We start from the raw sequence: 14366 nt of genomic DNA, 5'->3' as shown, positions 1-14366 counted from the left end.
TCCCATGATACAGAGTGTACTTCGGCGGGTTTCACTGGGAGGCCGCCCAGTAATTCTGGTGGTACCAAATTGGCCCAGGAGGGTTTGGTACATCTGTCTGTCTGTTTGGTACACGATCTGTCTGCTTGCAGACAGATCGGGTTGACCGCTTTCTCTCAGACCAGACCTTTAAGGATTATTTCCTCCAAGGTAGTGCAGACCTTGATGAAAGCCAGGAAGCCAACCTTGGCCCGTATTTACCACAGAATATGGCGGGCATATGTAAAATGGTGTGAGCATTATTCTTACCAGTCGACATCCTTTCAACTATCCCGTTTACTGGTGTTTCTCCAGGATGGTTTGGAGGAGGGACTCAGTCTCAGTTCTCTAAAAGTTCAAGTCTCAGCGTTATCAGTGTTTTATCAATGTCGTTTAGCCATGCTTCCGGAAGTTCAAACTTTCATTCAGGGAGTGTTGCATGTATAGCCTCATTTTCTGCCTTTAGCCCTTTGGGTTCTTAATTTAGTCTGCCCTGTCTCCTCTCGCTTCTCTCCGCTCCCCTCAGTGACTCTCAACCTGTCATCCGTGCCCACCCTCTTGGGCCATAGTTACCTGCCTGTACTCACTTTTCCCCTCCCTCTCTTTCATGCTGTGCCTGAGCCCCCAGAGTTATAGTGCTTACTATTACTTGTACTGTGCTGTTTCACCTTGTACTGTGCCATTGTTTGTCCTTGTACGGCGCTACGGATACTTTGTGGCGCCCTATAAATAAAAATTAATAATAATAATAATAATAGTCCTAGGGGCTCCTCAAAAACCATCATTTGAGCCACTGGATTCAGCGGAGTTACGGTTTTTGACTTGGAAAGTTATATTTTTGCTGGCAATAGCTTCTGCTCGCAGAGTGTCAGAAATTGGGGCTTTATCTTATAGGGACCCCTACTTTATTTTTCATGAGGATAGGGCGGTCTTGAAAACAGTGCCTTCTTTCCTACCAAAGGTTATGTCAGCTTTTCAAATAAATCAAGAAATTGTTGTTCCTGCATTTCGTGATGGTTCCACAGGGGCTTCCTTATCATCCCTGTTGGATGTAGAGCAGGCCTTACATATTTACGTTAAGAGGACCTCAGCTTATCGCAAAACAGACTCTCTTTTTGTTCTATACGATGCTCATAAAAGGGGCTGGCCAGCATCCAAACTGACTATTTCCCGTTGGATTATATATATGATTAGACAGACCTATGCGAGTTCTAGTAGACCAGTACCGTAGAAACTCACTGCTCACTCTACACGTTCGGTGGGGGCTTCTTGGGCTGCTCGTCGCAGTGCTTCGGCCGATCAACTGTGCAGAGCTGCTACCTGGTCCTCAGTTCACACCTTTTACCAGATTTTATAATTTCAATATTTTTGCTTCCTCAGATACTACCTTTGGCCGTAATGTTTTGAGCGCAGGGGTTGCAGAGCATTCCCTTCCTTAGAGGCTACTTTAGAAACTCCCATGGTAGCAGTGTCCCCCAGATTGGATGGCTGAGAAAGGTAGATTTTGTCAGGGAGACACTGCGTTCTCTCCCTTTTGCTCTTCTGCTGGAAGTTGTTTGTTTACTCCCTTCCTTGGGGCTTTTGTATTATACTGAGGGTGGCGGGGTTGCAGAGGGGAGGACTCAGCAGCAGTTCAGTTAGTTAACTCTTTCACTAAGATATTTAAATGCCAACTCCGATTGCCCTCATACAACCCCTATGGTAGCAGTGTCCCACAGATGGATCCAGAGAAAGAGATTTGACGTAAGTACCAAAAATCTTCTTTTTCCACTCATTACCCTTCTTAATATGAATTAGGTTATAGACACCTCCGAAGTACAACTTAGTAAAGATAGTGGCTTCTTTAATTCTATCAAAAAGTTCAGAAATCAGAGGTAACGGATAGCTATTCTTAACGGTGATGGCATTAAGACCCTGATAATCAATGCAGGGGCTGAGCCCTCCAACTTCTTTTTTTGACAAAATTGAATCCTGCTCCTAAAGGAGATTTCCTTATAAAACCCCTCTTTAGGTTGTCCTCAATATTTGCAGTCATAACTTGTGATTCGGGTGAGGACAAGGGGTATACGCAGCCCCAAGGAGGAGACTTGTTCGGTAATAGCTCGATTGTACAGTCCCAGGGCCCGATGTGGGGGTAACTTAGAAGCTTCCTGCTCACAAAATGCATCGGAGTATGCAGCACACTGTGCTGGGATATCCAAAGACGCTGTAGATGAAGATAAGGAATCCTTCTCTGGCAACTGCACCTTCTGAAGGATAAGAAAGTGACAGTTGTGTTCCCTAGGAAAGTACATGAGCTTCCTGCAAATCCAGTAGTGGAGAATGCAGTCAGAGCCAGGGGAACCCCAACACCAGAGGATTTATGGCTTTAGGAAAGAAACGATCTCTGTATGCAGTGCTACTATTTGGAGAGACAGAGGAAGCCGGTTAGGCCTTCCCATATTCTGTGGGTTAGGATAATTCCCAAAGAGGTGACCTATTTCCCAGCAGTACAAGCACAGGTTATATTTAAATTGCCTCTCCCTTTCTTCTGGGGAGAGCTGTATGGGTTCCTCCGCAGACATTACAGGGTTCTAGAACCTAGAAGCTAAGTGCAGACCAGTGTGGCAGGAATTCTCTCTCTTGATTCCTCTCCCTAAGATGGATACCAATTTGGTTGCACAGAGAGAGAATGGCGTCAGGAATGGCGTGAGTCAGGAAGTTCACGACCTGCAAGCTCATCCTTAATCCGATCGGATAATCCCTGCCAAAAGGTGGCTACAAAAGCTTCATTGTTCCACTGCTACTCAGAAGCCGAGGTATGGAACTGAAGCTGTACATATTGGACCTGATTTATTAAGGCATGCAAAACAAATGTATTGTGAGTCTTTTTAAAAATGCACAAACGTGGAATAGATGTAAAAATACGTCTGTTGATGAACATGAGTCTTGGTCTGCTCTAACAGACAGTACATTGCAGGATACGACCAATACATAGGTGGAATATAAAGTCACAAATGAACGCACAGGAAAAAAAAATAAACTGTTGATGTTTTACAAGATGGCTATCACACTGCTGGCATTTTCTCCCAGGGATGTCGCAAATGATGGCTGTCACTTTTTTTTTTACGTAGGTCTGTATTCTGTACATGTCGCTATTATAACCTTCGCCATTTTAGTGTTGATTTAACTGTTGCCGGAATTGTCAGCATCGTAATTTCGTACCCCACCCCCTTGTAGAACTTGAAGATGCCTTATTTGCATAATAATTGCCTGCCCACCACAGCGCAATGATGCAAATTGTCTGACCGTGCTGCCCACCGTCTCTCTCTCTGGCCCTGTTTTAGAGAGATTTCCAGACTCTCCGGAGTCCAGCAGTTCACCCACTGATATGGAAGTTTTCCACACTGCAGTTGAAAAGGATGTAAGACTGAATGATAAGAGAACATAGGTATAAATGAATGTCATATAAAGGTGGGTAACCCCATGTGTCTATAGTAAAGTAATTAAATATTTAGAAAGTAAAGTTGAGGTGGTCACAAGTCCCACAATGTCTTTTTTTTCAGGTGGGTAAGAGATGTCATTAACTGACATTACACTTCCAAAATAAGATTCCTTTCTTGAAATGAAAACAAAAATGACTTTTATTCTGTACATTTTCGTCAAGCAACCTTAAAATAAATGATACAAAGAAATGACATATACCCTTGCGGACTAGTGACATGTGTGACCCTCTACAAGGGCACAACGTCTCCTGAAGTAAATGTCCATCGTACCAGCGAGGCGCTCAGTCTTCCACATGTCAAACCCCAGCATCAGACTTTGCGGTTTCCACGGCATTTCCAAGTCATTGTTAATTTGGCCGCTAGAGTGCGCTACTTCCCCGACGGACAGAGCGCCACTTCCGCCGACGTGCTATCCGTCCTACCTCAGCTCGTTGGTTGATGCTTTGAGGCGGGAGAGATCCTGTGTCCGTCCCTGTGGTGCCGAATCCGCCGCCTCCGCCATGAGCAGCGGCCCCACCACGGTAATACAGGTCACCAACCTGTCCGCCTCCGTCACGAGTGATCAGATGCGGACCCTGTTCTCCTTTCTGGGAGACGTGGAAGAGCTGCGACTTTACCCACCCGAGTGAGTGAGGTGACCCGGGCCGGGTGTAATGCTGTGTGCGGGTAACGGTCCCGTGCAGGATATTGTGTTATACAGGGAGGGGCCATAGGGGTTGTGTAATGAGGCAGCTGCATGCCTCCATGTTTTTGCAGCCCAACTAGCAGGTCTGGTCCATGTCCTCCATCCTCAGTGGATCATTGTGGGGGAAATCTCTGCAGTGTAATGTGCTTTTATGTTGTGAGCTGTTGCAAACACAATGCTTCTGTTAACCTTTTTGGGCGTATGTTCTCCAAGTGCACATACATTTATATATGAGATTATTATCACGATTATAAGGTGCCGCAGTTTGACTTATAGAGGCATGTTCAATTGTTGGCGTTACCTGGTAAAGTAACGCGGCGTGTGCACTATTACCGTAATTACTGTTATTACGGTACCTATAATGCTGGATTTCAGCTCGCTTAATACCGTGGGAAATGCTAACAATAGAATATGCCCCTTAAAGCAGCAATACCATGAAAAAACGTGTTTAACTATAATCACTGGCAGACAGTAAGGAGAAGCTTGGTAATGATCATTTCCTTGTTTTTTTTTATGACCGTTATTGATTTATAGTTCTGCACAGTGTAATGTGGCTACCATGGCAACCACAGTCACATAGCACATGATAAAATGAGCAGAGAGGCTTTGGAATGCTCCTCCGAGCTCTGTCTGTCCTGTGTACTGTAAAATTCTCCCTCTCCTCCCCCATGCTTAGTCTGTAAGTGTGAAAGACATCCATACTTGTCTACCCTCCAGAAAGATTTTGAAAAGGAGATGATTTGTAGGAGAACTGTGAAGAAAATGCTTGCTTAAAAGATGCATAACTTGCTATTTTTTTTTAAAAAAAAGTGCTTATGGGGATTGCTGCACTTAGTACATTTTAATGTTAAATATGTTTAGCATCATTATGCAGCATTGTAATACATTTTTGGCTGGTGTTCATGCCTACATTTACTCACTTGTCATTGTGCATCTACATCATAGTAGGAACAAGTGTCTTATAACCGTAGAAAAAAATGACATCAAATCTATGACCAACATACATATTTGGTAATTTAACAAAGGACCTCCTAGTTTTGAAGATGCATCACTGCCTTGGTCTCTGTGTTATAATCCTGTTTAGTTTGGTTGCTTTGGGTAACATGCATGGAAACAGATACTAATTAATGGTTCCCGTAAATGGTAATGTGGTACTGTTCTGCAAGCAGCACATGATGATGAATATTTTTCTACTATAGTAATTGCACACTGTACTGTACAGTCACTGTAGGCTACATTTCACCTTTCAGTACTTAAAGACAGCCCCAAAATGACTCAGTACCCCTACATCAATCATCTCAAAATCCCCCCATATGCCATTCAGATTTCTCACCGCTGTTGCCCATCACGACAATAGTCATATATGATAGTTATGGTTTGGATAGCTCCATCTCCAAACTAAACAAAACCCAAATTCTAATGACTTTATTTAAAAATGCACTATGAAAGAGGTGTTAGATGGAAAAAGTGGGACCTGACCTAAATCTGGGGAAGAAACTGTTACACTGAGCTTTTTTTAGGTGTTTGTTTTGAAAATATTCCTACTCCTAAGGCCACCAATGGTTACCACATCGTATATAACTATAATTTTAGAATGATCAGAAAGTTGGGTATATATTCAAGTTGACACAATAGATACGGCATATGACTTTTTTTCCATACAGTTTTGCACAACTGTGTTGTTCTCTTCATATTCCGCTAAAAAGCGATATCATGAAAATGCAGTGGCAAACATTTTTTGCTGGTGTTAAGTACCCAATGTTTGCTTGGTAAACTTTATACTTACACAGGGCAGGCTTTGAACCCCCCTTAGGCTGTCACATTTTGAGGAACCCATTATACTCCCTGTGTGAATTGTTGTCTTTTTTTTTTCTTTTTTTTTTTTTATTTATTTTTATCAAAGCTGTCCCTAGCATTTTTACTAAGGGAAACATGACTGAAATCTCCCATATCTGTTGGAGCAGGTAATTCCATCAAAATGCGTTGGGCGCTACATTGCTGACTTGCTCTTTTGCCTGGAAAAATTAGCCCACCAGTGTTAATAGGCTGTCGCATGCAAATGAAGCTCTGCTTAATGTTTAGGGTTGGCTTCAATATCTAGGATTTGTTGTCTTTGTTTTAACATTATGATCTTAAAACCAGCAAAGCATCTGTGTGTTTGACAAAAATTGAGCTGATGGTGCATTTTTGTAGGATTGTGCTGTATTGCATTCTTTGTTACAATAATGCATTTTTACTTCAAATGTGTTCGTATCACATCCTTTACGTGGGTTGGGAACATGGCTAGGGAAAGATGGGGACCATTTTTAAGTCCATTTTTTTTCTTTTCCAATTTGTAACATTTTTATGATGAAGGTGGCCTTATTTATGACATCCTTCCCCTCAATAGCTCAACAATAATAGATTACTTGCAGTAGTAAACTATTAATGCATAGCTTCAGGTAAGCGCTGGATCATCTCTCCCTTTTTCTGATATGGCGCTCTCCAGCCTGGACGGGGTCACAGTGATGTCAACTGAATGCTAGGTGAACCCCAGTGCCGAAATACCTTTCGGCATTGGTGCACATAGTGTTAATATTTCAGTTATTTTTGCACAGGAACTAAGTTAAATTGTAATCATTCACAGCACTGGAATTGGAAGCTGTCAAACAGTAATTTTGCAGCGCTAGATGGAGAAAGGATGTTATTTGGCATTTTTTATGTGCATTTTTAAAATGGTTTGTTTGTGGCAGAAACCTGACATTTATACTGCTTACTATGTGTTGGTAAAAGAAGCAGAGAAACGCAGGGTTCATGTGGGATTAGCAACCTATTGGCCTATCCCTTCTCACTTCAACATGGCCTACACATAGATAGTCAGCAGTTTGATGAGATACAATTATTCCTGTGCCACTATTAATCTTCAAATGCTCTGATTCGCTACAGATTATTCTAGCCCCACCTACTTTCTCTTGCTCATCTGTGTGCCCTGTTTTGAAGTGTGATGACAGGTGCTCTACCATTAAATTTTGCCCAGTGAGTAATTATAGGCATGTTAACTTCTGAAAAAATTCAACCACCCCCACCCACCCTTGTCCCCAAAACATACTGTGTTGCTCAATTGAACTAAGAGCCCTCTCTTGTGTTTTACTGGCTCAGTACGGCACTTGGTGACATTTGCGTTCCAGCTTCATGTCTTAAAGTGTACCTTTTTATGCAGTTTTTTGTCCACTTTGCCTGTGGCTTGAACATGGTCTGAGTGCTCTAATATAAGCATTTGACATGTCTTCAGCCTTCTGCCCCCTTGTCCCTGTATTAGTAAAATGTGCTATATATGGTAATGCACTATTGTGTCGAGACAGGGACAGCTGTGTAGCATGTTTCAGACACGTCAAATAGTAATAAGAAATTATTTCTTTAAGAAGGGAAAACTTGTTTTTGGAGAGGGACACACTTTTTTAAATATTTAATACATATTCTGTGTGGAGTTTCTATGTTCTCACCGTGTTTGTGTGGGTTTTCTCTGGGTGCTTCGATTTCTTCCCACGCTCCAAAAACATAGTGGTAGGTTAATTGGCTGCTATCGAATTGACCCTAGTCTGTCTCTCTGTGTGTATGTTAGGGAATTTAGACTGTAAGGTCCAGTGGGGCAGGGACTGATGTGAGTGAGTTCTCTTTACTGCACCACAGAACTAGTGACACTATATTAATAGCTGATGATGATATTCCTAAATATTTGGTTAATGTTGATTTTATTCAGGGATGCAAAATGTTTCCAATTATTAGGACAGCCACAGTAAAAGTGTTTAATTTTCTATAATACCGTTGTCTTATTAAACAGAGTCCACTACTACATGCCAAATGCAGCACCAGCAACTTTTATTTTAGAAGTGAGTGGTTAAATTTAAAAGGAAAAAATATATCTCCGCTATACTTCGTCTATACCTCAATGGTGGATTCCTGGGGGGATCGGGGCCACACACTATATTCTCGTCCCATTTCAGCTGAGAGGCAGATGGAAATCCTGCCCGGCCGCTCTGATTGTGTTTTAAGTGGCAGTATCCTCTGCCTGATCTCTTCCAACAGGGACATGCATATATTGTGTGCCTACAGGCAGCTGCACAGAGAAAAGGGGGGTGGGGCACTAAATAGTCCTTTACTATGAAGCAAGTATTTAGTTCAGTGTTTAGACAATAAACCGTTATTAAAGTAACATTTATTTCCTTTTATATTTCAGCAATGCCCCGCTTGCATTTTCCTCAAAAGTGTGCTATATTAAGTTTCGTGAGCCTGCAAGCGTCGGTGTGGCCCAGCATCTAACTAACACGGTTTTTATTGACAGAGCCCTCATTGTAGTGCCCTGTGCTGAAGGTTAGTATTAATTACGTTGTGTTATGTTGGTCTTTGCAATGTCTGTTTTTTTTGCAGATTCAGGCTAAAAGTAAACTGGTAATATTCTAGTAGTGCATAACTTTAGATATGTGTAGTTTACTGTCATGTGATACTTTGCTGGTTTTTGAAGTGCTTTTAAGCAGCTGCTCTAATTTTACATGTTCAAGTGAGTATGTGTTTGTTTTCCTTCTATAATTCCTGCATGGTGATTTACTCTATAATCGGTTGTGCCCAGTGCTTCTCCTGTTCTATGCAAAGTGTATTTCAAAATACATTCAACACAGCGTTCTTTTCTGAGCAACTGATTTGGTTGCATTTGGTGACAATAAGGTTATGAAAGTCTCTGGCTGGGACACTTTCCGCCTGTTTGACATGAATGTGTTCCCATTTGTGTTGGTATTTCTTAAACCTTATAGCCATTGTTACTCTATAGAAGGTACAATGCCAGGCTACTTTAGCATCATTATTTATGTATTCTTGAAGGACCCAGTGGGTAAGTAGTCTTAACATCTTCCTCTCCTGCATTTTCTGTTCCTTTGCTCTTTAGTATTGTCCCTTTTTATTCATTTTACTTTTGCTTGTGCCCGTCTTCTGTCTGCTTCCTACACTATCTTTCTTTAGTGCTTGTGCCTGTTCTCATCTTTCGGTCTTTCATTTTACTCAGCTGCCTAATGATTTATGTGTTGAGATCAGAGCCCATAGCTCAGTTCTAAGACTGTGGGATATTCCTTTGAGTAGTAATGTGTGTAAGCTTGCCACTGAGACACAAAACATATTAACTACTATTTAATGTAACATTTGTTTATTATCTACTTGGACCCCCACCATTTGTTATTTTTAGCAGGTTCCTTTGACGTTAATATAGCCAGGACCCTCTGCCACTTATGTATGGCAATCCTCAAGTCTCTCTGGAGCAGCACGATGGCTTTAAACTAAAAGCTACCTGCTGATTGGATTTTTACCACACAATTATATTCATTAGTATCTGGATCAAGATTTACTTTACACTTTATTGTATACACAAACACACTTTCTTCCTAGAGTTATAGAGGCAGAGTATTCTTATTTGGAAGAGCACAGATAAATTAACTCATGCTTGAAGTCCTGCAATGGCATTGTATTTGTAAGAAAATACTGTATTTACTGCATAGAGCACATAATTATTGAGTGTTAACTTAAAAAGTATGACATCAGTTGGCCTTTAGTTTTTTTTTACTTGGAGAATTCGTAACTTTTGAGCAAATATTTTTTACTTTGTGCCCCCAAAGATTTTTCATGCTCCCTCCTGTCAGGCGAGCATAGCATAGAAGTGCCTCCCTCCTGTCGGGCGAGCGTAGCGTAGTGGTGCCTCCCTCCTGTCGGGCGAGCGTAGCGTAGTGGTGCCTCCCTCCTGTCGGGCGAGCGTAGCGTAGTGGTGCCTCCCTCCTGTCGGGCGAGCGTAGCGTAGTGGTGCCTCCCTCCTGTCGGGCGAGCGTAGCGTAGAGGTGCCTCCCTCCTGTCGGGCGAGCGTAGCGTAGAGGTGCCTCCCTCCTGTCGGGCGAGCGTAGCGTAGAGGTGCCTCCCTCCTGTCGGGCGAGCGTAGCGTAGAGGTGCCTCCCTCCTGTCGGGCGAGCGTAGCGTAGAGGTGCCTCCCTCCTGTCGGGCGAGCGTAGCGTAGAGGTGCCTCCCTCCTGTCGGGCGAGCGTAGCGTAGAGGTGCCTCCCTCCTGTCGGGCGAGCGTAGCGTAGAGGTGCCTCCCTCCTGTCGGGCGAGCGTAGCGTAGAGGTGCCTCCCTCCTGTCGGGCGAGCGTAGCGTAGAGGTGCCTCCCTCCTGTCGGGCGAGCGTAGCGTAGAGGTGCCTCCCTCCTGTCGGGCGAGCGTAGCGTAGAGGTGCCTCCCTCCTGTCGGGCGAGCGTAGCGTAGAGGTGCCTCCCTCCTGTCGGGCGAGCGTAGCGTAGAGGTGCCTCCCTCCTGTCGGGCGAGCGTAGCGTAGAGGTGCCTCCCTCCTGTCGGGCGAGCGTAGTGTAGAGGTGCCTCCCTCCTGCTGGGCGAGCGTAGTGTAGAATGGGGACTGGAAAAATTGGCGTGATGTGCAAAATCTAGGTGTGATTTTGGCAGATAAGGGCATGTTCTAATTGGTCACATTTTTGTGGGGATTTTGGTATTTATGTTACAGTAGTTACCTGTACAGCTCGCTCTTCACTTTCAGGAGACTTGCTCCTAGCTAAGTGAAGAAAGCCACCCAAAAATAAGTAAATAACAGTATGCAGGACCACTTGAATGGTAGATCCATAGTATTTGCTTAGTCCTGTCATGTGAGAGCATAGGAAAAAAGGGTATTTATCTGTTGCACTTAGAGCTAATCCAGGTGAGCATTTTTATGCAATTTCCTCATTCACATGGGTGACTGTGTGACCTTCAGGTCCGAGCAGAGCGCCAGAAAATTTTGCATGCAAATTAATCAATTAAATAATGCATGTGAACTCTATTAGAGTAACAGTCTCTGAACAAACTGTCCATAATAGGGAGCTATAGTAACTCTGGTGGGAGGATAAATGTGTGACCTTATGTCAGGTACAACGTAGATACTCCTGAAGGCCTACAGTTGCTATAATTGCTTCAAGATCCATACTCACTTATGTAGATTATGTGCATTTTCCCCCATGATAAACATGTCTCTTGATTAATGAAAGTCAGTTATAATTGTTTTTACCAAATGAAAACTGTTCAGTACCTTGTGAACACATTAAATAACTGCCTGTGTTTCACTTTATTCCTATTAGTTTGTGCTTCACTATTATCAGAACAATGTCTTGCAGATCATCTTATCGTTACTGTGCAACTCTAATGTCTTCCCCCTGCCTCCTATAGCTAAAAGTGTCCATGCTTTTTCAGCATGGGCTGACTAATACTGAAATAGACCCTTGTATTTCAAAGTAAGGCTTGAGTCATGGGCACCATATATTTATATTATTGGATGGATGTTATGTTTATAAAAATGGATCTTTATTTAATGTTTCTATGTCTTATAACATCGATTTATCTATTATCTACTTTTAATTAATGTCTAGTGTATTTCTTTATTAACTGATTAGGTAAGCAGACTACTTGTAAGTGTCAGCAGCAAGGTATTGAAATTTAGCTTCCTAAACAGGAAAATTTCAGAGGAAAAGGAGTTCTAAGTAATGACACCTTGTGTCTACTACATTCTGTGGTTACATGCATCCTTAACTTCAGCACTGTTTAATTAGATTTTAGTGAACAATATTGTCCATTTGTAGCTGTACAACAGTGTCGGTGTATTGTAATGTGAATTATGAAAATATAGTACAGTGCTTAACATATTTGCTTTAAAGATGCAGCATTTCAGTTTATCAGGGCTGCCATTTACTATGTATTTAACAGACAAAGGAGATAATACAGAAGAGGTGAATAATAACAGGGTGGTCATCACACTGTTCAACAGAAACACAAAAGTTACAATTTCAGACAGCACCTCAATATTAAAATAAAATTTAGATTACTTGCGCTCAAACTCTGTATTGCCATGGGCTCATATATATTTGAGCTTCTTATGTCTACATTTTTATATTTGAATAAAGCATCCAGGAATGTTACACATTTGCTATTTTATAAATGTTTTTCAGCTGTAGTCTATGTGGTATATAAATGGGAAGTGTTCAATGTATTTATTAAACCATATAAATGGAATACATGATGGCAATATTTAATTTTGGCAACATTGCAATACTTCAAAATATGTTTTGAAGACTGCATTTTAGACAATCTCAGATTATACAGCAGTATTTAAAAAAAGAAAGAAAAACCATTATATTCATTGCAACCTAACAGGGCAAGTCTGTTTTGAAATTTCTCCACACAAGTTACATTTTAGGAACTTTTAACTACATACTACTTTTCTACTGATGGCAATTAGATACAATAATAGTAATAAAATAGGCTCAAGCCTTAATTTCCTTACCAAAAGTTGAGCCTAATGTTAGCTACCTAAATCCAATCCCAGTACAGCCAGCATGAGCATTTCTCAGCCACAAGGAATTTGTATAGATTTTTCAGTGGCTAAAATTATTAGTAGTGTTCTGCCAAACTTTTTTTTATCACACTATTTGTATGCGTAACAGGTATGCTTGCAGCTGAAGTGTATAGGGGTTAAGGTGCTATACCTAATGCACTTTAGTACTTTTCTGGCAACTTAACTTTTGGTGTAGTGGAATAAATGCCTTAGAGTAAAGCTACAAATATAATTTGCTGCATGTGAAGTCCTAAGCCATGAAATTCATTGGCGGTTTTCCAGAAGGACAAATAGAAAGTGTATTCTGCAGTCTCTTTGTGGCATCTCATAGCTGAATTTGCCTATGCTGTAAGGTACTTGTCGATTCCTCGTAACAATACATTTGTTACTTTCTTTGTAGGCAACTATTTGTTACCCAGATAGATGGATCCCTCTACAAGTACAAACACCAGTGAAACTGCTCCTGGCTGTTATCTTGTTTTGTTTTTGTTTTTTTGCTCGCATTAGGGAGGTCAGTGGAGTGAACTGTGTGTAAACTATGTTTAAATGCATTGAATGGAGCAAGCAGTGTTCATAAAATTAAAATGCTATCGCAACTTCCCAGAACATGAATGGTGGTGGGGGTCATTGGAAACAATTTGTTTCTGTTTTCGAGTCTGTTTTTGTGTATTGTACTAGTGTTACACACTCTAGTAGATGCTAGCAGGTATGAGACCTAAATGGACACTAACCTCAACATTTTCTTTTGTTTATATTAAGTGTGGATATTAATGTAAATGAAAATGCTGTTTGTTTATTTCTGTAGCAGACATTAAGTTGGCTTACACTCAGCAGGCCGCTTGAGTGATTCTCAAAAGGTCCCTCCTGCTTCCTCCCCTGCTCTGCTCTTATCTTTTTCACCCAATCCCTCGTCCTTCCCCTGCTCTTCTCTTTGTCACCCACCCCCTCGTCCCCCCCTGCTCTTCTTTGTGGCCCCCCCTGCTCTTCTCTTTATCACCCACCCCCTCGTCCTCCCCCCTGCTCTTCTCTCTATCACCCACCCCCTTGTCCTCCCCCCTGCTCTTCTCTTTATCACCCACCCCCTTGTCCTCCCCCCCTGCTCTTCTCTTTATCACCCACCCCCTTGTCCTCCCCCTGCTCTTCTCTTTATCACCCACCCCCTTGTCCTCCCCCTGCTCTTCTCTTTATCACCCACCCCCTTGTCCTCCCCCCTGCTCTTCTCTTTATCACCCACCCCCTCGTCCTCCCCCCTGCTCTTCTCTTTATCACCCACCCCCTTGTCCTCCCCCCTGCTCTTCTCTTTATCACCCACCCCCTTGTCCTCCCCCCCTGCTCTTCTCTTTATCACCCACCCCCTTGTCCTCCCCCCTGCTCTTCTCTTTATCACCCACCCCCTCGTCCTCCCCCCTGCTCTTCTCTCTATCACCCACCCCCTTGTCCTCCCCCCTGCTCTTCTCTTTATCACCCACCCCCTTGTCCTCCCCCCCTGCTCTTCTCTTTATCACCCACCCCCTTGTCCTCCCCCCCTGCTCTTCTCTTTATCACCCACCCCCTTGTCCTCCCCCTGCTCTTCTCTTTATCACCCACCCCCTTGTCCTCCCCCCTGCTCTTCTCTTTATCACCCACCCCCTTGTCCTCCCCCCTGCTCTTCTCTTTATCACCCACCCCCTCGTCCTCCCCCCTGCTCTTCTCTTTATCACCCACCCCCTTGTCCTCCCCCTGCTCTTCTCTTTATCACCCACCCCCTTGTCCTCCCCCCTGCTCTTCTCTTTATCACCCACCCCCTTGTCCTCCC

At 42.8% G+C, this 14366-nt stretch overlaps 1 protein-coding gene across 5 annotated transcripts in view; it reads left to right on the top strand.

Moving 5' to 3' along the window:
- Window positions 1-3914: 3914 nt before the first annotated feature.
- SREK1 (splicing regulatory glutamic acid and lysine rich protein 1) overlaps window positions 3915-14366 on the top strand; it is a 62567-nt gene continuing 52115 nt past the window's right edge. For 4 of the 5 annotated variants that reach the window (XM_075182668.1, XM_075182653.1, XM_075182660.1 and 1 more), the window contains exons 1-2: window positions 3916-4128; window positions 8405-8538. In XM_075182668.1, the coding sequence (XP_075038769.1) occupies window positions 4004-4128; window positions 8405-8538 (259 nt within the window). In that variant the 5' untranslated portion in view covers window positions 3916-4003. Of the gene's footprint in view, window positions 4129-8404; window positions 8539-14366 lie in introns of all 5 variants that reach the window. The other variant, XM_075182676.1, reaches the window with a different exon arrangement.

This window comes from Mixophyes fleayi, chromosome 1, assembly GCF_038048845.1.
Source record: "Mixophyes fleayi isolate aMixFle1 chromosome 1, aMixFle1.hap1, whole genome shotgun sequence".
In the NCBI taxonomy this organism is placed as follows: domain Eukaryota; kingdom Metazoa; phylum Chordata; class Amphibia; order Anura; family Limnodynastidae; genus Mixophyes; species Mixophyes fleayi.
This window is presented reverse-complemented; position numbering and strand designations above follow the sequence as displayed.